This window comes from Vipera berus (genome assembly GCF_964194415.1).
Source record: "Vipera berus genome assembly, chromosome: 8".
Classification (NCBI taxonomy): domain Eukaryota; kingdom Metazoa; phylum Chordata; class Lepidosauria; order Squamata; family Viperidae; genus Vipera; species Vipera berus.
Window position 1 is genome coordinate 3653426 of NC_138211.1, and position 24146 is coordinate 3677571.

Sequence of the window (24146 nt, forward strand, 5' to 3'; positions counted from 1 at the left end):
TCAATAATGCATGAGAACTTCCACTGCCGCCGCCCCCCCCCCCCCAATAATTAAAACATCACCTTGGATGTTTGTATTATTTATGTAATTTTGCTTTTAGCTCCTCTTCCCTTGCCCGTTCCCTCACCTAACCCACATCTCTAACCAATTCTTTGTGAGATGGGTATGCTTATGGAACAGAAGATTAGCTTCTGCATCCTTGTTTATATTTTGAATTCCCAATCAAGAAATGTTAAGTATTCTTCAGCTGGTTTTGCAAGAGGTAGAGAGGGGGGAGAAGAGGGAATTAGTTTAATCGAGGTTTAAAGTCTCTGCAACGAGAGCACTCCATGCTCAATAATTGGCTCTCATTTTAGTATACAATGAAAAGCTAATCGGCCCAAAGCTTTGTACTGGAGAGATCACGGAGAAACTGTTTGGGGTCATTAAAGGATTGAATGTTTCCTCCGAGTGATGTTCCCATTAAATCCTATTTACTGCTGACCTTGGATCCTAACCCATCGTTAGATTGCAGTTTTCATTTGAACCCGTCATATAAAACAAGCAATTTACCTCTTCTTCCTCCTTCCAGTTAACAAGGATGTTGACAACTCCTGGCTAATTGAGAAGGGTCTTAAGATCTGCAAATGTTTTTGGGTTTTTTTTAAACTTCATTCCCCAAATTTCTAGACTCATCAGTCAATTTGGACGTTCCTTGATTGACATTACTTTAATGGAGAATTGATGAACAGATCCCCGTGAATCGTTATTGGTTACGCTTTTCTGGTTTTTTGTTTGTTTGTTTGTTTCTTCCCTTCCTAGGATGAGTCATCCATCATTCTTTAGAAGCTGGGTGGCCTTTACTTTCCTACTTCTACAACAGCAAGGTTAGTATTTCAGGTTTTCAACACTGATGTGCTCTCTGTTCATTCTGACAATCTACTGCATGGAAGACTTTAGGCAGGATGCCTGACAAGCAAGGAAGGTGTCCCATCAGGAATTCTTCCCTTCCTGGGCTTTGTTTCTACGATTCTACCAAAAATATCTTCGGACGTGTCTAAGGTTGTTTTCGTTGTGGTGTGACTTTACCCTGCTAGAAATACACGTGAATGAGACCGCCCACTTAGCATTGTGGATTCTCCGGCCCAAGCAGGATGGGAAGGTGATGAATAGGGAATGTGACAGATCCCACCTTCCTGGTTCTGGAATTAGCGCAGGTTGCTTCTCCAAGTGGTTGCTAATCCCAATTCTGATTTTTTATAAGACTGTCTTACTACATCATCCATTTCCACTTTTCTTTTGTGTCTGTTTTGGCAAGGTGGGAGGGAAGGGGCAAATCATTTTTCCTTCAATTCAATCCTGTCAAATTCTCGGAGAGTGGACGGGTCCCTGCCATTTTCTTGGCAAGGTTTTTCAGAAGTGCTTCCTCGTTGCTTCCTTTCTAGGGCTGAGAGAGAGTGATTGGCACAAAGTCACCCAGCCAGCATTCATGTCTAAGGCAGGACTAGAACTCACCATCTCTTGGTTTCTAGATCGGTCCCTTCGTCCCCGCCACACACACACACCGCCCCCAGTCCATGACTACAACTTACCATAAGTATTGACAAACAGACCTAATGCCATACCTAGAAGCGGTGAAGGAACATTAAAAAAATAACCCTACGTTTTAACACCTGCGAGTTGAGATGTTGCTGCAGCTATTTTAGTAGCAGTCGAATGCTTTTTTTGTTATTTGTTGTCTGGCAAAATAATCCCTGCTACAACTCGCTAACACGGTCCGCATCCATATGCAGGACAGATGCGCCATCTGCCTGGTTCTCCAATTTTTATGACACCCTCATGGGAGGTTTGCGTGAGGGCATTTTGAACAATTCTTTGGAAGCAGACAGACTCACTGAGGCCTTGCTTTAGAGTGGAAGCCTCTGCAGCTTCTGCCGTTTGCCGAAGAAAAGAAACATCCGTGTTCTGCTGTAAGCTTGCAAAAAATCAGCAGCGGAGAAGTGCTGATGATGAAGGAGCAGAAGGAATGAACGTTCTGTGCCCCATGGAAGGCATTCAAGTGGTGACAACAAATTCAGAAGGCCATCACAGCGACCTCATAAATCAGCATGAACTATCATATTTGCATAGCAAGGGCGGGGATGTGATGTATGACTCTGAGCTTGGGAAACATTTTCAGCCCGTGGGGAGTGAAAGGGGACAATCCTGGAATGACTGGTGACAGTGAGGGGAGCATCATAGGGAACCAAATGCCTTTCCATTTTCAGAATCCAGAATCATTCAGGTACAGATAATCCTTACAACAGTTCCTTTACTGACCGTTCAAAGTTGCAATGGCACTGGAAAAAGTGACTTAGGACCATTTTTCACACTTATGACCGTTGCAGCATCCCCGTGGTCACGTGGTCAAAATTCAGATGCTTGGCAACTGGTTCACACTTATGACCGTTGCAGTGTCCCAAGGTCAGGCGATCCCCTTTTGCGACCTTCTGACAAGCAAAGTCCATGGGGAAGCCAGATTCACTTCACAACCGTTGTTGCTAACTCAACAGTTGAAAGAGGCCTTCATCCGACTTCCGCAAGCCCTCAGCCTCATTCAACACCCATTCCACCAGTCTGCGTGAGATGGAAAGTGTAGATATTGCACTGGCCCATTACAAGACCAGCAACCCAAGTCCCCTCTTCACCCTTCTGTGTGTCCAGCTGATTACTAGAATATTATTGGCTATCTAAGACTGAAATAAAATTATAGATAAATAAAGGTGAGCCTGGACTGCACTTTTTGCAAACACCTGCCAGGCTGAAAAAATGGAGCAAGCTTGGAGGAAGGAACAAGGGGTACGGCATGGGGTATGGTTGGCACTAGAATAATTATTTCTCTCTGTGTGTTTCTTTGTTGCAGCCCAGACTATGGGCATCGTATACCCTTTTTGGCCCAATGACACCAAAACCCCCAAAGTGGATGATGGCAGCTCTCCAGAAATCAAGCTCTCCTTCCCCTTCATTTTCTTTGGTGTGCCGTACAGGACCATTTTTGTAAGTAAAGCACCACTTGGTGAAGCCAAAGGTGCTTTTCCCTGCCATTAACAGCTGCATTTTAAACACCGCTCTCCGCCAGCCTTTCTCGGAGAAGAGGAAGATTAATTGTGTCCTCCCTGCCAAGTTTCTACACGTTATGAATGAACACGAGGCTCTATTATTAACGAAAATCATGGGTGCGCTTAGGAGGCGAGTGTGCAAGGGGCAAGATTATAAAAGCCCAGCAACATCCTTGTGCAGCTGATTAAACACTCAAACGTTGTGCAGGCTTTGGCATGTTAAACATTATCCTGCTGGCATGAAAACCACATATATATATATATATATATATACATATATATATATACATACAGAAGGAAGCTGAAGCCACCAGCCTGAGGATGACGGATGGGATTCCGTCGAAACGTTGCTCCTACACCTTCAATTCTACGTGGGGAAAAACCCGAATGACCAAAGATCCATATATATATATACATATATACATACGTACATACATACATACATACATACATATAGATACATACACACACACACACACACTATTTTTCCAAGGCAGGATTGAGAGGAAGGGACCAAACTGTTTCATGCACACAGACACACAGATACAAACACACACAAACACACAGGAAGAATAAATTGCAACTTCGGAATCTGGTTTCTAAGCAGACATTTGTCCAGGCATCATTTTGAGCTGACATTTTTGCTTCCTGCTAACCTATATCACACCTTCATCCTGCCTTGCAGGTCAACAACAACGGAGTGGTTTCCTTTAATGTGCTGGTCAGCCAGTTCACCCCAGAATCCTTCCCTCTAGCTGACGGGAGGGCTTTCATCGCCCCTTATTGGGCAGATGTCCACAATGGCATCCGGGGAGAAATCTACTACCGGGAGACCACCGACCCGGTGCTGCTCAAGAAAGTCTCGAAAGATATCAGGAAATATTTCAAGAACTTGCCCTCCTTCGCCGCTGTGTCGGTTTTTATCGCTACATGGGATGAAGTTACCTTCTACGGAGGCAGTAGCACAACCCCGGTAAGATCCCCGTCTTGGTTCCTCTGGCCTAGGACACCTAACCTCCAAATTTGTAGAAGGAGAGCTACGTTAACCTGCTGTGCCCCAAGCCCAGACGGAGTTCGGTAGCTTCCCACAAAAATAAAATGTCATTCAAAGGCATTTCCAAACTTAGCAATTTCAGAATCCTGAGAGTTGAAGTCCACCCGTCTTAAAGTTGACCAGTTTGAAAAGCACTAGCCTAAAATAGCCCTTTAGTAAAATTGTTGATCGGAAAAATGTGCTACCAAGTCTCCCGAGTTTTTAATCTCCAGAATTTTTTCCAGGTGGACGAGCTTTCTTTACTCAGGATGCAGGTGTAGAATTGGGAAATTTTCCTCAACCTAACACATGAAAAGAGCCTTGGTGGAGCAGTGGGCTAATGCCTCCTTAAGTAACACCAGCTGCCTGCAATTATTGCAGGTTCGAGTCCCACCAGGCTCAAGGTTGACTCAGCCTTCCATCCTTCCGAGGTAGGTAAAATGAGGACCCAGATTGTTGGGGGCAATAAGCTGACTTTGTAATAACGCCGCTTGGGGGGGGGCAAAAGCCCTAATAAGCAGGCATATACATAGAATGAAGGCTATTGCTAAGCACATCGGTTTGTGCTTAAATTGTAAGCCGCCCTGAGTTTTCGGAGAAGGGCGGGATATAAATGGGATTAAATAAATAAATGAAAAGCATCTCAGTGTAGCAACTAACGCAAACTCTATAGCTAAATGAGGAGTGGGACACTGCATTACCATAGATAGAATAGTATCTGCTCAGGATGTACTCCAGGTAGGTATGGATGAGGTCTGCGTAGGCGTGGCTACTCTTTTTCGTATGCTCCACCTTCCTATCATTCAGATGAAAACTAGCCAGCATCCCTTGTGATTCCCAATTCCTAATTCACCAAGCTCAATGACTAAGGAAATGGTCCGTCACAGCTATGTGCTAGAGTAGACCTAGTTGAAATGGCAGTGGATTGCTGGTAGCTTATTGCAGTTTGCACAATCCAGTCCTTGTCTTTGTTGCATGTTGTGTAAAATAAGACACCACTGGCACATGGTGTTAAACCAGACGGTAAGGCCATTTATTTAGCAGAAGTTGTGGGTGCTCTAACATTGGAGGTTTTTAAGAAGAGGTTGGACAACCATTTGTCTGAAAAGGTAGAGGCTTTCTTGCCTGAGCAGGGGGGTGGACTAGAAGACCTCCAAGGTCCCTTTCAACTTTGTTATTCTCTTAGCTATGCATCTCACAATACCTGGCAGTTGTGCTAATCCATTTTATTTATCAAAATTAGATGACTGTGAACAATTCATGCTTTAGATTTAGCATGTTGTATGATTCCCCCCAGCCGCCAAACTCTGTTTGTGTCTTCATTTGGTTGTGGCAATCTGCGCCAAAGCAGCAGCTTTTAAACTATTTTTTTTCCAGAGTAGGGCATAGGAGTAGGGCTTGTTCTTTGGGCCGGTGATGAATGAACGGTGAATGATCTCAGCTGATCCATAGAGGACAGTAAATAAAACAGAGACATCACCCTGACAGATCTATAAAAGATTTTGGGGAAAATGGGCGGGGCGTAGTCATGGTGGTGGGGTGAATCAACCTCCCTGCACCATATTGAATAAATCCAGGGCTGCCATCCCTCTCTTTCAAATCTTGCAATGTAGGATGAGAAAACTGAAGTCTGGTTTTTTTCCCCCCCAAATGAAAAATATTTATGCATTTTGCTGACCTCATTTAATCATTACCTAAGTGACATTACATGTAACCCATGTAATGATGAAGAATTGCATCGGGAGCATCGTTAAGTATCATTGGCGTGTTTAAACCATGAGTTCTCAGAAATGTGCAGAGATTTAGCACTATAATGTCCAGCCCTCATCTATGTTTGCTAGATCAGGGGTCCCCAACCCCCGGGCCATGGACCAGTACCGGGCCGTGGCGTGCCAGCAACTGGCCCGCAGAAACAAGCAAAGCCCCATCCGCTAAATGAAAATCGAGGACTATCTGTAGGTTTTTTTGTTTTTAAAAAGGATAGAACATCCTAATGTCAAGAGGACTCTTATGAAGCCACTGGGATATCCCCATAGAAGTTTTACTTATAATTACGTAGACTCTGTCAATATACCTTTACTTCTCTTCCGTCACACTCTCATCAGACGCTAAATAAATATTAATAACAGGACCATGACCGAGCCAACAGGAAATAAACACATATTTGCAAAAGCCCGGTCTTCCATCCCCATCAATGTGCCTCTTTCTGAGTTCCCTTTGCTGTAAAAACCTTGTTTTATGCCTCGAATTCAAAGATGGAGCTGGAAGCAGAACAGCATCAGACACAGTTCGGCTGGTGTGTGTGTGTGTGTGTGTGTGTGTGTGTGTGTGTGCGCGAGTTCCGTTTTTATCTGGCCCTGCTTGCCTCTGAAATGAAAGCGGAGGAACTCAAAACCTGCCAGGGTTAGCTTCAAAGAGAAGACGCGTTGCATTTTTATAGGATTATCATTGTATTGTTCTCTCATCCATTTTCTGGGTGAGAATGAGTTATTTTCCAGGGGTGATGGAAGACAGCTGCCTGTATAATAAATGCACAGTTCAGAAGGAGCAGCAGGATTATTGTAATATCCCAATTTGAAACCCAGCCAAAAGAGCTGGGTGAGCAGTAGCCTCCCACTGCAGAGAGGCAATGGATGAATGTCTTCTTTGCCAGGCAGCTGCAATCTTCCTTGATGGAGCAGAAGTTCCAGGTCCAACCGGATTCAGCCCAGCCTGTACATCTTGGCTTGTTCAACACATGTACAGCAAAGTCTTCAACGGTGTGGTTTCTCCTGAATCTCTCCGTAGTTTTTGGTCTCCCTTGGCCTAGAAGACCTCCTAACTCAGTCATTCTGTTATCTTCTGAAGAAGCTACCAAATCTTTGGGAGGGGGGGAGGGACGGGATTTGAATATTGCCCTCCTGTGGTCCTTTCCATACTGGCTGAGAGTTTGGCCAAGGGTTAGGCTGGCTCTCATCCCAAAGAAGAGGCTGAATTTTCCTGGCTAGGCTGATGTAGAGTTGGGTGCCATATCACACAGAGCCATCTGCATAGAGTAGTAGCTTCTCATTGGGGTGTGGGGGGGAAAAAACAGCCCTTGAAATTTCAAAACAAACCCCAAAACCCAGCAGTTGAAAACTTATAAGCAGGAAAAGCGATAGAATTCATTCTTGTCCTGAAAGGCCTAACAAACTAGTCCTCGACTTACGATCTCAACTGAGCCCAACATTTCTGTTGCTAAGTGAGACATCTGTTAAGTGAGTTTTGCCCCATTTTATGACCTTTTTTGCCCAGTGATTGCTAAGCGAATCACTGCAGTTGTTAAGTTAGTAACCTGATTGTTAAGTGAATCGGGCTTCCCCACATGGACTTTGCTTGTTAGAAGGTCGCAAGAGGGGAACACGTGACCCCCGGGACACAGCGACCGTCATGAGTTAGTTGTCAAGCATCTGAATTTTTACCACGTGACCGTGGGAATGCTGACATGGCTGTAAATGTGAAAAGCGGTCGTAAGTCACTTTTTTCAATGACGACATAACTTTAAACGGTCAGTAAACAAACTGTTGTAAGCCGAGGACTTGCCTGTATTTCATCCTGGAGTGAAGGATCACTCATCAGAACAAATGGCCCTGATTCAGCTCTACAGTTTATCTCAAGCAAGCATGCTCTTCTACGCTTTATAACCAGAGATTACACTCCGTGGATTCTCACGAAGGAAACCTTAACTAAAGCTGAACCTTAACTAAAGATGGATGGGATTTTTAAAAGATTCAATGAGCTTCAAAAGACCTTAAGTAAAACATAAGCAGGAAATCAATTCTCATCAGCTGAAACTTCCTAGGGAAAGTGCAGGATCTTCCTTCCTCCTTTCCTCTCGACGGACAGATTGACCAGGTTCGAAAACCAGGTCACATATGAAAAACACTTTAGGATCTGTTTTTTTTTTAAAAAAAGCAGACATAATCATTTCTTACTTTGCCTCCCTTAAATATAAATGAGAGAGAATAGATTCGGGAGTTATGATGCGTAGCTGCTACACCAACCTGATTTTAATTGCTCCAAATGGTCTAATAATGCTATTAAATTCAGGGTAAGTAAAACAGTTGGTCAGTAAGTGAGGAGGAGGAACCAAGCTGTTGCATCAGGTGGCTTTAATGAGATTTTTATATAAGTGCTTGTCATGGAGAGACTGTAAACAGAAAGCTACCTTCACCCAAATGGCTCTGGACTTCTTCCAGACCATATGCAACGTCCAGATTCTGTAGGAATTGAAATCACCTTTATTTAATTCTCAGAAGTTGAGTTGTCTCAACTCTGATCGTATATCTGACTTGGAATATCATCTGTCAGACTATTTTAAGGTTCCTTGGTTCTTATTTTGAACTTTTATGAGGAGACTTTAAAATAACTTTACAGACTTTGATTTGTTCTTCCCATCATCCTGAGGCTCAGCCAGACGCAAGACCAGGCTGGGAGGTGTTGAGCTGCCTTTTTAGAGCACCGCGTGATCCCATCTTTAGCATACTAATAATGAAAGCTAAACACAACATCAAGGGGTTTATTTGCACCCACAGTACAATCACCGTTATCTAATGCCATTGCTTTAATTATTGAAGAAATGTTCGTTCTTGATTGTTTTCTTTCTGTAGGACAAACGCAAGGGAAGGAAGCACATTGGAAATGGGCAGCGGGGCTGTTTGTCCTCTGATTTATGAGGATGCAATGAAAGTGGAACCGAATATGTTTCCCTCGGCTCAGATTTTCCTATTTAGATTTAGTACAGGGATCAGCACAATTGGTTGCTTGGAAATAGCAAGAAAAAAATTTCTAGAAAAGCAGGTCAGAACCACAAGAGATGGTCAAGGACCACTCAGTTCAACAGTTTTATTGTATCGCGTCTCTGTGCATTTGTACATGTGGATAAACTGTCACTAATTATGACATCACAGAATATCAAATCTTCTGGAACAAACTGTTGATAGGTATATTCGATCTGGTGCTTTTGCTGCTTGTAGATAGATTGTTTTCCGTATAAAATCCTGTGGACTATCCTAAAAATTAGGATGGTGTTACTGCACCATCTTCAGAGAGGAAATGGCCATATAAGATAATGCTTGGGTAGATAAATGTGGAAGTTCAAGCAAACTTTTATTCATGCTTTTTCCTTTCTTACTCTAACACTGCCACCTATAGGACGAGTGAGGCACAGTCATTAAATGGTGAAGCTTTCATTGAGGTGACCCTTCCAAACAAATTGATGACATCAAGCACAAAGGCTGCCATCACTGAATAATAGGAGTTTTTTTTAATAAGTTCATACTAGATAATAAAAACTCTTTGACAGACATATCATCTATTATATGTGTGTTTCTTGTGATTTGATTTGCTGTTGGACATTTTTTATTACTTTGTTTTTCTTTCTTCTGGACTAAAACTGTTATTTCAGTAGAAGATATGTGGATAGCTAAGAGCCACAGATCTTACTCATCGGTGGGATTTAGCTGTTGTTTCCAAAATTCAGCATTATTTCCCTAATATATTTTTCCTTTCTCGTTTTAAGATCCACTTAGGTTTATTTTTAAAGGAATTAATGATTTTTTTCCTTAGAAAATAAATGTCATTCAGATTCATAAAATTGGCTTCAAATTCAGAAATAAGATGTTGAACCAAATCCTTCTTATTTTTTTATTTTTTTAAAGTGTTTCGGAAAGTAATTTCCTTTGGAAAGAAGAGTTGACCTCTGAGTAAACAGTTGTATTTTAAACAGGTGAACACTTTCCAAGCTCTCCTTATCTCAGATGGAACAGCCTCCTTTGCCATGTTCAATTATGAAGAAATTAACTGGACCACAGGAACTGCGAGTGGAGGAGACCCTCTAACTGGTCTTGGTGGTGTGATGGCCCAGGTAGGATAATTAGATGACCATACTGGGCTTCCTTTTCACACGACAGCTCTGTATGCAGCATCCATGGGAAAAGATTACTTACATTTTACCAAGAAAATAAAGACCTAAATAGCCAATCTAGGTTTGACTGTTCTTTGGGATGATCAGGGGATAGTCAATTATCCCTGTCTCAGTGTGTATTTGCAAGAATCCAAGCATTGTAAACTTGCTTGCACTAGAGCTGTGCAAAACATTCTGAAATCAATGCACTGAAATTCAGATTATTTTCAATATCCCTGGAATGGTAGGACATTCCGAGGAAAGAAAGTTTCAGCTTCAAAATCTTTTTCCTTTCTCTGCTGAATATTATTGACATGAAGTATTTGACACATACTATTATTGCTGGTCAGGTGTTAAAAACAACAACACTAAAATCCAAGGGAGGTTGCCTGACTCCCGTCAATAAACACAGAAGGGGTATATGTGATGGTCTGCTGGAATGACCTTGGGAGACGTAGGAAGACTCAGCCTAGGAAATGGCTTGAGAAGAAGCAGTTCAACCCACAGGTGGGGAAGAACATGGGAAACATTTCCCAAAGGACCCTCCCTAGTTTTCCAGAGACTGAAAAGAGAGGAAGGGAGAAATGTTGAGCCTTGCAAGATTCTGTTAATGTAGCATGCAATAGAGATGGTGCTAGTGCTCCTGGTTATGTTCGTTGCCTGGATTTAGTACCAAGGGCTAAAAATACGCCACATCTTTTTCCTGTAATTTCTGGGTCTGCGGGAGGAGAGAGCTCTTTTCCTCCCATAATTCTCAGAGCCTGAAGTGCGCATGCCATTGACTCTATGGACCCCAGGCCACTTGAGGTTTTACCGTAATACAGTGGTGAGATGTTAAGGTGTGACAGGTGTTTTGTCTTCAAAAGAACATAAGTTCATTTGGGAGGAGAAAAGCATCAAAGATGAAACTCATCAGGTGACATTCCAGATAATTTGACGGTGACTCTCCTTTTTGGTCTTCTAGGCTGGTTTCAATGGTGGAAACAGTACCAACTATTTTAGCATTCCTGGTTCCAGAAGCCCAGACATTGTCAACATCAAAGAGACCACCAATGTCAATGTGCCAGGTCGTTGGGTATTCAAAATTGATGGGAGGGAAATTGACCCAGCCAACGGATGCAGTTTTAGAGGTAAGCAAATATAGGAAGCTGCTTGTGTCAAGATGAATCATTAAAAAAAAAATCAGACAGTTTTGCCAAGAAATGTTGCTAAAGATGGACCTGGACATTGTATGTCTAATGATTCACAGTACCTCCACTTTACCTGAATGTTTCATGTGCAACATTCTTCTCACATCCTTGTTCATTAGACCACATCAGCACCCTAAATATCTCTAACATGCTTAATAGAGCTGGCACTGCCTCCTAGACGATAAAATTAATTTTAGGGCGCACTGGAGGGTTTTTTTTCCTGTGGGTTACTCTCAAGCTGAGAAAGCAACACAGCTGCCTCTTCTCAATTTGAAGTGAGTTAATAATGATTTTAAGTGTGCTCTCCCATTTGGATTGTTTACATTTTCTCTTCTGTGCTCGCATGTCTTGATTGTCTTCGGTGTGGAAAGGCAGAATATAAATGGAACATATAACCCCTTCCTGCTATTTAGTGACAAACGCAGACAGAATTTCAAGAGCAATATGACTTTTTTCTTCAAAGAATTCCTGGGGGAGATCTGAAAATGGTAGTTCTTCGTGGGGATTCTCCCCCAAATGCAATTTGTGTGACATTGTCGTCATTTATAGCTCATTGTCGCTATGTCTTAATGTTATCCATCAGCATTGATTGTCATTAGTATAAAGTGCCATTCAGCTTTTATCTTGCTAGGCCAGATAATGAAGAACAAATCTAGCTGAGGCCGTTAAGAGCTTTTCATATATATATATTTTAAAATGGTCTTATTAAGTGCATTGTTCTCTCACTTCCTATCTGTGCTAATAGTAGTTAACAGAGGCATGGATAAGCCATATTACTCTATCAGAACAAAAGGTAGCCAAGAATTTGGCAATGTTTTAATAAATGTAATGTATTGTGATATTAGCATATCAGTTCCATTGGCTGCAAGAGAGAAGGGGTTACTGTAAGCACTGCATACCACCAGTTAGCCAAGAAACATAACCCCAATCTGATCCATTTCTCGTAGATCCAAATAAATCCAAAATCCCAATGGAATGCTGAGATACAGATTTAACAAATTCTTTGTTGTTATTATTAGTATCACCATTGTTACCATCACCTTCCATTGAATTCATGGAAGCAGACCTCATAACCACCATCCATTTTATTCTCACTACAAATCTGATTTAATTTTTCCCAACCTGGGCAATCTCCAGATGTGTGGATTTCAGTTCCCAATGTTCTTTACAATGACCAACCTGGCTACAGAATTTTGAGAGGTGAAGTTCCACCTGTTTGGAGGGTATCCTGAAACCACATCAAGTCACAACATGGAGATGGGTTGTCATAATTACAAAAAACAAAACAAACAACCCCCCCCCAAAATGCAGGCTATGAACAGGTACAGTGACAATGAATTTGTGAAGAAGTAAATCCATTCCTTATTCTTACTGAGTCCAGTTGCAAAGTGTCCATTTCTTGTATGAGTTTTAGCTCTGTTGCTTTGTAATAGAAATTTCTCTTGGACACCAGGGATGTTGAAATACAGAGATGTCACAAAGTCAGTCTCAAAACATCCGCCTGAGCTGCCCTTAGAATCTGCAACATGCAGAGTCCTTTCAAAAGAAAATAAAGTGATTCTTTTCCATTATTGCCTGCTAGTTAAAATTTCTTGTGTTAGGTCTTTAAAATAGCCACCCAGAGAGCCTGTTCATCTTCTCTTTACAAATGCAACTGCTCAGAAAATAAAAGGAGACTTGTCTGCCTCCAGGGAGGTGGTGGAAGGATTAAAATTCCTCCCAACTTCTAAATTATGAAGTTTTACAGCATTCTAGTCCCAATGTTCAAGTTCTGGTGCAAAAGTCTGTTTGAACTCCATGCAAGAGTATTGAGATTGTTTTGGAGCTTTCAATTTCATCAAAAGAGTTCCATTAATAAGAGGATCCCAAAGCAAAAGGAGTTTTGCTATCATCGGGGAGTATCATTTGCACAACCAGATGCTTGCAAATATGAAACAAACTGAAATTATGGAGACATTTGGAATGGATCCACCGCACGGTCATTTGGAGCCCAAGTTGGCCCAAAGGCTAGGTGTCAGTTGGTGGGGCTTTAAGTGAGGATGATGGAAGAGGGGATGAAGGCAAGAAAGCAGATGGAGAAGGTAAGCAAGTGAAAAGGAGAGAAGGAAGGAGTAAGAAAAGGGAGAGATGATCAGAGCTAGCAAGTCTCGGGATCAGTCAATTTGGAGTCAAGTACAAAATGAAGCATTTTGAATGACCAAAACTCCCAGTGTTTAGGAGTCTAATTCAGGCTTTCCAAAGGCCATTGTTAAAAATAAATGGGAACCAAAGATCTTTACTCAGCAAGTTACGGTAACCTCTATCGACACAACCTGATAGACATTTTATTCTTGCTTTGTTTTATAATGATGGTTACAGGCACAAGCAATACATTATTTTTGTTTGTGCAATAATTAGCTATGTGTAAGACAAAGAGGCAGACACCCACCTCATTAAGAGTTACAGTCAAAACCATTGTGGCTGTTGTAAAATATGAAGTCTCCAAAGTTGCACTGTTTGATGTTTAATTAGTGCTAATTCATATGGAAGGAAAAACGAGTCTAAACAGGCAATTAACACCCCTTGAGCCGCAGACGTTACTCACCCATTATTAATAGAATTAAGTTATAGCAACCGTGGCATGTTTGGGATATAATTCATGTTGCATCCACCTGGTTGTTTTTAGAAGCCAGCCAGTTGTCATTTAACTGTGGTCAGTGCCCTGTGATTTAAACATGAGATTTATTTTTCCAATTTTACATTTAGAGAGGATGCTGGCTCAATTCCTGTGCCTGGGCCTTAACACATTGAAGCTCTACTGAGGGGAGAAAGTAGAAAACCTTGGATTAAGCTGGACCTCTGATGGATGTGGTTTTCCTGGAAGCTATTCTGATACAACCTTGCCTTTTTCCAAGATGGTTTTCTGACTTCACCAACTACCGTAGTTTATAATCTTGGGATTTCTCTCATTCATGTCCTAACCAAGTTGGTCCTTGCTTAACCTGCCAAGAGCAGCCAAGGTTAGCTAGATTCTGTCACCAACTTTAATACAAAGCTTAGCCTAAAGGAGGGATGTCCAACCATGACAATTTTAAGACCCATGGCCTTCAACTCCCAGAATTCCTCAGCCAGCCATGCTGACTGGGGATTTCTGGGAGTTGAAGTCCACGGGTCTTAAAATTGTCAAGATTGGACACCCCTGGCCTCTAGCCTTGATGGTCACCCCTGCATTAACCAGGTTTGATTTGTTTAGCCGATCCGGTGCGTTGATGAAATCATACATATATGGGAAATATGATGATGCAAATGCAATGGAGGTAAGATGTGCCTTAATATGCCAATGGCAATGTGACTTAATATGTCACATTACAGTTTTGTGATAGTACTTCAGTGTCAGCGATTATAGCTACTAGTTTCTCAAATACACATCCCACACTGAAAAAAAATGCTGTCTAATGCTCTTTGGGACACTTTCCAAGCTTTTAAAGCAGATTATAATATTTAAAAAGTAGTTAAGTCAGGGCTCTCTTGCAGAGTTAATAAACCACCCTCCTCTCCTTCAGATATTTTGCACAACACCTTGTCTCACTGAAGGTATATATGGCAATGAAAATGGGAAGTATGATCCAAAACATTAGACTACCCTAGGAAGCCTAAGAGTAACCCTACTTCTGGTCATCTCTGCTTTCACTTTTTGCAAATATGGATAGGCAGCAAATCGGACTGATCAGGGTTCAGTGGACTTGTGAATAGAAATATGTGTCCTCACTCTTTCTAGAAGGAATCTAAAATTCCAGTCTTTCTTGATTTATCTTCTCATTTATACCTCGGATTCTTGCTTGGAACAGTGAAGATGACCTTGTTCCAAAGGTGCATTTTCAAAAGGCAGCTGGACTTTGTTTTTCCTCCAAGACGTTTTGCTTAGACTTCTCGGATGAGAAGTGAAACATCTTCAAGGAAAAAGAAAGACAGTCCAGTTGCCTTTTGAGAAAGCTCCTTTCCATAGACATGAAGATGACCTTGATTCTATGGTTTGTTCTAGGCCAATTTCTCCGTCAAGGGGAGATCTTCTGGGAAAGCGCTAACTGCTCCACCAAGTGCCGTTGCCTGGATTTCAACAACGAACTCTTCTGCCAGGAGGTGTCCTGTGGCCCTTATGAAATCTGCGAGGCGAAGGATAAATTCTTCCAGTGTGTGTCAATGGAGAGCAGCACCTGTGTGATCTTTGGAGACCCGCACTACCATACCTTTGATGGCTTCCTTTTCCATTTCCAAGGGTCCTGCTCCTACTTGCTTGCCAGGCAGTGTTGGCCAGGATCCAGCTTGCCCTTCTTTAGCGTGGAAGCTAAGAATGAGAATCGTGGTGGTTCTTCTGTCTCCTGGCTGAAGGACATCTCCGTTGAGATCTATTCGCACAAAATCGTCATTCCCAAGGGCAGCTTTGGGAAGATTATGGTGAGATTCGCCCTCACGTACTGAGAGGATATGTACGTGTTTCACCCTCAGGATGCGCTTGTGGGAACCACAGCTGTAGAGAAAAGCAAATTCTCTACGTCTTTGGGGGATTTTCATAGAGGAAAAAATATTCACGCAGGAAAAGGAAGAGCTGTGCCTTCTTCACTTGCCCCTGTGATGGGTCTGAATATCCCAAAAGTCATTGCCTAGATGATGTCATGACATCATTCCATTATCTGGATGTATCTGGAAAGAAATTTTAAAGGGGAAAAAAGCAGCCCACAGTAAAAACATGCAGCAGTGAGCCAGCTTAGAAAATAGAAGTTTCTGTTAATTTCTGGGGTGTTTTGATTATTATTATTATTTTCATCTAATGGCAATAATATGGATAATGTCACATCACAGAATCAGCTTTTTTCCAACTAATGCCCACCGTATAGGTTGGCTTTCATCTTCTGTAATCTTCCAGGCAGGCAACCAGGGACATTAGTAAAAACCTATGCTGGAAGTAAAATCCAACATAGTTTGAATGCACGTTTTCTTTCACACAGTATCCTTTCAAGGTTATTATTTGGGATTATAGAAAAGTGTGCTTGTCATCTTCAGTCTGCCAGAAGTCCAGGTTAATCCCCAGAAATAAGCATCTGCTTAGACAAATCATTCAAGCTGTGATGTCTAGCCAACAATCCCAAGCGGGGACTGGCTTTAGAGCAATTTTCTAACAGCTGATCCCAAAAAAAGTTTGCAAGAAACAATATTTCAGTAATTGGGTGTGACATGTTGTGACATTGTTCTTCAATCCTCGGTGTTACATCATATGTTTATGATAGGAAAATATAGCTACTCTTGAGAGAAACTATGGCTGAGTGCATGTGCTCCATAATTTTGTAATGGTATGTGGGAATGATGTTGAGAGACATGGGGACAAGTCATAGGCAGAGTGACAGGCAGGTAAGAGGCTGCTTAGCCCACAACAGGAATGTGGACATGGCAAACATCTCAGAAGGACCCTCCCTAGTTTCTTGGCTATGAAGGAAATGGAAGACATGTATTTTCAGATTTGCAAGATTGATGTCAGCCTTTCCAGGTAGACCAGTTAAAAAGCACACTCTGAAGAACCCTGTTCTATTTATTATAAGTCTATATAACAGAATCATGCAAGTCTGAGTGTACGGATCTCCCGCTGTCTCTTTTTAGAGCCTGATAAGTCATGAGGAAATCTTTCTGAGATTTTTTTTTCCTCTGCCTGTTGTTCAGTTGCTGGCTCCCCTTCCTCTTATCTGATCACAGCCTCTTATTGGACTTTTTTTAATTTATTTTTTATTTTAATTCCATTTATATCCCGCCCTTCTCCTTGACTGCAGTGCTTTCCTCTGTCTTCCAAGTTCATACCCACAGGCCATTACAAATTCCTTCTACTAGAGCAGAGGTCTGCAAACTCGGCAAGTTTAAAACTTGTGGACTTCAACTCCCAGGATTCCCCAGCCAGTGTGGCTGACTGGGGAATTCTGGGAGTTGAAGTCCACAAATGTTAAACTTGCCAAGTTTGGAGACCCCTGTACTAGAGGGTCCTGAGCCTACTCAATTACTGTCTGGGGAATTGAGGTCTTGTTTGATTCTCTTTTTTTCCCCTCCTCTCTGACACAGACATAGTTACTGCCTTAGGATTAGACTTAGCAATTCGAAACTTTCTTTACATTTTTTTTCTTTTTGCACTACCTCAAAAAATATCAGCTGCTTAATTTGTATTGACAGTGATAATTATAGCAGTAGAAGATTCATCTACAATGATAGTAAATAAATCCATTTTTAATCATCTCATTTTGGACAATGATGATGATAAACATTAACTTTATATCCATGTCACAGATAGATGATTTGGTCATGTCTCTGCCTGTCTTCTTGGAGCTGGGAGCCATAAAAATCTATCAGAGTGGCATGTCAACCGCTGTGGAAACTGACTTTGGCCTTTTGGTGACATATGATGGCGACCATTATGCTGCCATTTCAGTTCCTGGTTCCTACATTAATGCTACCTGCGGCCTATGTGGGAACTACAACAAGAATCCTGAAGATGACGTTCTGCGCTCCGATGGGAAACTGGCCACTTCTGTCCTGGATTTGGGAGAAAGCTGGCGGGTTTACCATCCTGAATGGAAGTGCTCGCCAGGCTGCTTAGACAACTGCAGTCTTTGTGACATGGCGATGGAGTCTCTCTACTTTGGCTCCGAGTACTGTGGCTTCATCAACAAAACTGGAGGCCCTTTGTGGGAATGTGGGGCCATTGTTGACCCCACAGCGTTTGTGCACAGCTGTGTGTATGATTTGTGCAGCATCCGTGATAATGGCACAGGAGGACTTTGCCAAGCCATTCAAGCCTACGCCTTGGTTTGCCAGGCCTTAGGGATCCCGATTGGAGACTGGAGGGGGCAGACGGGATGCGGTAAGTCACCAAGCATTTGCTTTTCAGACAGATACAGACCCAGCAAAATTTCAGGGCTCACCTGCTTCGTGCAGGGATTCCAGTCCATCAACTTTTACTTGGTCATCCTGAGTTAGGAAGGAAAGACATGTAGAAAGGACATGAAGCATATGATTATCAGAGGCTAAGTAGAGAAACCAGCTCCTGAGGAAAAGTTCCTGGCTATAATTTGGCCAAACAGTAGAAATGGGAGGTTTAGTGTCCTTGAAGGATGCTTTTGTCCATATTTGAATCACAGAAGTCCTAGAAAGAGTAACAATAAAAAGGTTTCATAATAAATTATTCATTCATGACCTGAGGGACCCTCTCTTAACTTAGCCATTCATCTGGCCATTGGCCTGTATCCTTTTAAGCTTTTTTTTAAAATTGCATCATGGGTAAATTAGACTACAATTAATGGTGAACAATCTGGTCATAACTTCCTGCCTATATTTCTTTTCCTTCATCACTTTTTGTCTGCGTTTCTTTCTGGTTTGTAATCCCTTGGAAAAAATACATGTTCAGTAAGCCTCCCTTGATTCAAACTCGACTCTTGGTGACTTCACACATAATTTTCTTGGCAACTGTGTAGAAGTAGTTTGCTGTTGCTACCTAGGGCTTGGGTTTTTTCAAAGGGACTCACATCCAAATAGGAATGAGACATAACCTTGTATAGCTTCTTTCAAGGTCAGTCAAAGTTGACTCAGTGCTACCACCAAATTGGAGACTCAATATGTCCATCATTCTGAATCGGCAAGTGCTGTATCAACTAAATCCACTGTTCTGTTTGTCTTTTTCAGCAACAGCTGTAAACTGCCCGGAATTCAGTCACTACTCCATCTGTACTAGTAGCTGCCCAGCCACCTGCTCGGTCTTAACGGCTCCCTTGAACTGCAACTCTCCTTGCACTGAAGGCTGTGAGTGCATTGAAGGCTATGTTCTCAGCACCGACACCTGTGTCCCCATTCAAGAGTGTGGTTGCGATGTGGATGGCCGCTACCATGCCGTGGGGGAATCCTTCTGGGCTTCTGTGGATTGCACAGTGCAATGCTGGTGTGAAGAAGGAGGAGATGTCAACTGCTTCAATGCCACTTGCCAGGAAGGAGAAGTGTGTACAGTTGAGAAAGGGTATCAAGGGTGTTACCCCAAGCGGGAGACTTTGTGTTTGGTATCCCAGGATCAAGTCCTGCACACTTTTGATGGAGTTGGCTTTGTTTATCCCTTGGACAATTCTTATACCTTGGTAAAAACTTGCCCAGACAGGACCACTTACCTGGAAGTGGACATCAGCAAAAAGAAACCAGACTCAAGTTCTGACTGGCTTCGTACCTTGATGATCCAGATTGCCAATCAAGATGTTAAGATTGGGGGTGTAGACAACTCTGAAATCAAGGTAGGGATTTTCTGTGGGTGGGGGGCTTAAGTCATTGCTCTTAATAGCAGGAAACCATTTAATAGCACAGCCTTGACAAATGTTCACGAGCCAGTTATATTCAGAGGGACCTTGTTACAAATGTGCAACCATCTGTAGGTTGGAGAACTAAAATAGATCAACTGCTGGCCAAATTATTTTCTTAACCTGAAGGGGAGAGGCAAGTCACTGAAAACTGACCAATATAGGAAACAAGCAGATACTATAAGCACATGCACGGCCATCCTTCTTCCCCCAGATGGGAAAGTCTGGAGGATAGTTGATGTCAGAGAATGTTGTCTGGTGGCCCCCAGGGGGAGGTCCTTCTCTGTGGGCACCCCGGATTTATGGAATCGGTTGCTGGTCGAGCTCCGGATGGCGCCCGACCTTCGCTCCTTCCGACACGATCTGAAGACCCACTTATTTGAACAAGCCGGCCTGGCCTGATGGGGGAATGGGTTGGGATTTTACTGTTGTTTTTAATATATCTATTTATTGTTTTAGCTGGGCATTGTGTTTAATTCTTTTTAACTTTTGTATCTTTGTATTTTTATATGTTTGCCCTGTTCACCGCCCTGAGTCCCTCGGGAGAAGGGTGGTATATAAATAAAATTATTATTATTATTATTATTATTAAACCAACAGATAGGAGGGAGGTGACTGAAACAAACTCAGAAGATGAAGTGCTAATGGAGAAATCAAATTTTGGGAGAGGATGGTGCAGGGAGGATGATTCATGATCAAATGGGGCATTTTGTTGCCCTTCATTGTGTCTGCTACCCGTGCTTCTTTAACCCCGGTGAAAATTCCTTTTGGTTCTTTTTTTCTAACTCTGCAGAGGCAAAGCTTCACATATGTTCAGATGTCTCATTAGCTGCATCTGGTGCTGACATTTTCATGCCACTAGACAGTTGCCTGTCAATTTTAATGCTCATAATGGAAGATACAGGAAGAGTTTAGAGACATGATCAAACAACCTCTGTTTGGCTCTGCCCTTGCTGACCATTGAAATAATTGCTTGTGTCTTCAAGTTAAAAGATGCCTTTGCTTCTCGGCTTTCCCCAAATGTGAGATTCTTTGACAGAGACAGAACTTCTCTGTTCTTTACAGATGTCCAGCTTTGATTCTCTCCCACTCCCCACCCAAAGGACTAAATCTGAAATGGCTTATAGTTGCAGGAGTACAATTAAAGAACTTTTCAAAGGATGAAACTAGTAGTCCTGCCTACTCTGGTCTGACAGAGCATTGGATTGTGGGCTTTAGAGAGAGATGAGTTTTGATTTGGTCCCCCAGCTTGAAGTCTTCCAAATGGCTGTGGGCTAAAGGTCTTTTGAAAGCTGGGGAGGGGCAATCTCCATGCATCCAGAATATTTCAAATTGAGAAACATTAGCTTGGGCTTTCATAAAGAAAGAATTAAACTCTTCTTGTAGCCTGAAGCCATCTCATTGACCAGAGCTTCTATTTACATAGCCAACAAAATAATGCCAGACTTGATGGGATCAATAACTATTAGACTTGATGGCAGTGGACTGTCTCTGAAGGCCATCTGTTGGGAGCTTAGTGTGCTTCCTTGTGCAGTTGGTTGACCATTAGGCATACAGACTTTTGGACTAGTCAGGCCAGGGGTCCAATCCAGCAGGGGGCAATTTATGTTCTTATAACCTGCAAATTGCATTCATGTAATGGAGTTGGATAGAGGACCTGGGCTATCTATCTCTGCTTTTTCTCTATGTTTTGGATATCCAAGCATGTGGATAATGGTCCCTTTGTGCAGAATTTCTGATAGAATATGATAAAAGGTAAATGAGTGTAAATATACATGGTTGTCTTGCTGGAATCTAGATGGCTATTCTTACAAGCAGCTGGGTCAACATTAATATAGGGTTCCCCTACAATTGATGGAAATGCTTTTCTTTTTGGAAAAATGGTACCATGTGCAATTTGTGTAATATAAATTCATGACTGCCCACTCCTCGTCTTGCAACCTTTGTGTAGTCAATAATGCTGGTGTAGATTACTTGATTCTTCGGGAAAACCAGCAGATCCCCTCCATTGGGGGGAAAAACATGGAACAAGATTGCTTTCCTTGGTTTTGCAACCTTTCAAGAAACTCAGTTCTACTCTTCTAAATGCACAGCCCTGTAGAAATGTTGCTTTCCAGTGGCCTTGTGGGTGACACTGCCACCAGGCGGATAGAAGTGCTTTACCAAAAGGAAGCAACCGAGAGTTTATTTTAAACATATTTTCCACACCAGCAGCACTGCTGAATGTGTCTCCTGGTATGTATGAACATAACACGTGATTCAAAAGCAGAGGAAAGATGTTTTCTATTCTATTGTCTCCTCTTGCCAATCTCATGATGACATTGCATTGTAAGAAAAAAATATAAAAACCAACAATCTTGGATAGTATCTGCTCTAATTGCCAGAATCTTTTTTGTGTGTGTGCCTTCCACCCATGTCAGTTGTGTTTTATGATCTTTCCAGTAAGTCTGTCTGTCTCTACAGCAACTCTTGCTTCTCTCATATTTCTATCAAATCAAGTGTCTCCTTCTCAGCTTTGGGTCTTCTATTTTCTTTTTGAATGGCTGACATCTGAAGTTTTCCTGAGTATCAAAAATCTAGTACTGTCACTCTGCGATAACGGCATGAGCTGAAGGCAAAGCTTGGCTTCCAAGAAGAGCTTGTAATTCCTTTCAGGCAGAGAAATCCATACAGATCATCATCCCAATCCAAAACAGTTACTCTTAAATTTAATGAAAAATTGCTATATAATGTGAAAAACTTAAAAATGTCTTCAAGTCCTGCTTTCTGGGTAGCCCAAATTTAAATGCCGATAGCTTATGTTTGGTAGAAAACTTCAGCTGTAGACATACAATTTATCTCCACATGAAGTATGCCTTCTTGTTGACTTCCATTGCTCAAATCTGCTGATGCTTCAATAATCAAAGGAAGAACAGGAAGATACCGTGGGATTCTTGAGTTTCTTCATTCATTTGTTGCCTCTTTTCCCTTTTTCCTTTGCAGGTGAATGGATATGAGGCAGATCTTCCATATTTCCATCCTTCTGGGCAATTAGAAATCTACCGAAGTAAAAATGGGACAGTTGTTGAATTGGATGGACTCATCCATATCCACTACTCAGACTTGGGTATCTTGGAGATACGTCTCTCCACCACATATTTCAACTGTACTGGAGGCCTCTGTGGCTATTTCAATGGAAACAGCAGTGATGAATTCTGCTTTCCCAATGGGAAATGCACAGATAATCTGGTGGTTTTTATAGATAGCTGGACAACTTTCAATGAAATCTGTAACGGGGAATGTGGTGACCTTCTCAAGGCCTGCAACAATGATTCAGAGCTTCTGAAAGACTATCGCAGCCGCTCCAAATGTGGAGTCATCAATGACCCCACAAACAGCTCGTTCCTGGAGTGCCACTCTGTGGTGAACGTGTCCACATATTACAGGACCTGCCTTTTCCGTCTGTGCCAAAGTGGAGGAAACGAGTCAGAGCTCTGCGACTCGGTAGCTCGCTATGCCAGCGCATGTAAGAACGCAGAAGTGGATGTTGGCCAGTGGAGAAGCTTAAGCTTTTGCCGTGAGTTGGGGAGTGGGAGAGATATCTATCTTCATCTTGTTTCCCATACAAAAAGCTGAGTATTGGTCAACATCATGGACCTTTTAAGTCAAAAGGCCCTAAGACTTCAATGTTATTAAATAACAACAATCATCATTCTCAGTCTAATGGGATTCCCATTTTATATAGATTAGGACTGAATCCACTAAAAGACTTCTGGGCATTTATGGGAGTTTTCTAAGTTTTATGCTCAAAAAGCATAAGGTTTGTGAAGCCATTAATGAAAGTTAGAAACACAAATCTTAGAAACACTTGCTTGGGTATACAAAAGTCTACAGTTGGTCCTTAGAATGGTGGCCTTTGACCCAAGAGTCAGGGTTTTATGCTGTCAGATTTCAGGACATGGCTATAAGTCTCTGTTTTTTCAAAAATGTAATTTCATATTCAGGCACTAGTCAACACAAGAAACTTAAGGGTGGGTAGTGCTGAATAAGTCACTTTACTAAAGACAAGGAAGTCACACATAAACAGACATTCCTGATGCAGTATGCAGGAATCAAGGGATATGGGACTTAAGAAGTAACAACAGAGGATAACTAAAATGTGAGAAGGAAGAATTCTTTGTTTTGATCAGCTGGGATAATATTTTTGCTGCCAGTGATACAGATAAAAGGTAAAGTAAAGGTTCCCCCGCACATGCGTGCTAGTCGTTTCCAACTCTAGGGGCCGGTGCTCATCTCCGTTTCAAAGCCGAAGAGCCAGCGCTTGTCTGAGGATGTCTCCGTGGTCATGTGGCCGGCATGACTAGATGCCAAAGGTGCACAGAACGCTGTTACCTTCCCACTGTAGTGGTCCCTATTTTTCTATTTGCATTTTTACGTGCTTTCGAACTGCTAGGTTGGCAGAAGCTGGGATGAGTAACAGGCGCTCACTCTGTTACGCGGCACTCGAGATTCGACCCGCCAAACTGCCGACCTTCTGATCGACAAGCTCAGCGTCCTAACCCACTGAGCCACCGTGTCCCTAGTGATACAGAT

The 24146-nt window shown here is 42.2% G+C and overlaps 1 protein-coding gene across 1 annotated transcript in view; it reads left to right on the forward strand.

Moving 5' to 3' along the window:
• The first annotated feature begins 453 nt into the window (after nt 1-453).
• TECTA (tectorin alpha) overlaps nt 454-24146 on the forward strand; it is a 39933-nt gene continuing 16240 nt past the window's right edge. The window contains exons 1-9 of the mRNA XM_081333825.1: nt 454-866; nt 2882-3015; nt 3763-4050; nt 9857-9994; nt 10998-11163; nt 15245-15657; nt 17527-18100; nt 18919-19511; nt 22557-23130. Of these exons, the coding sequence (XP_081189951.1) occupies nt 803-866; nt 2882-3015; nt 3763-4050; nt 9857-9994; nt 10998-11163; nt 15245-15657; nt 17527-18100; nt 18919-19511; nt 22557-23130 (2944 nt within the window). The 5' untranslated portion in view covers nt 454-802. The remainder of the gene's footprint in view (nt 867-2881; nt 3016-3762; nt 4051-9856; nt 9995-10997; nt 11164-15244; nt 15658-17526; nt 18101-18918; nt 19512-22556; nt 23131-24146) is intronic.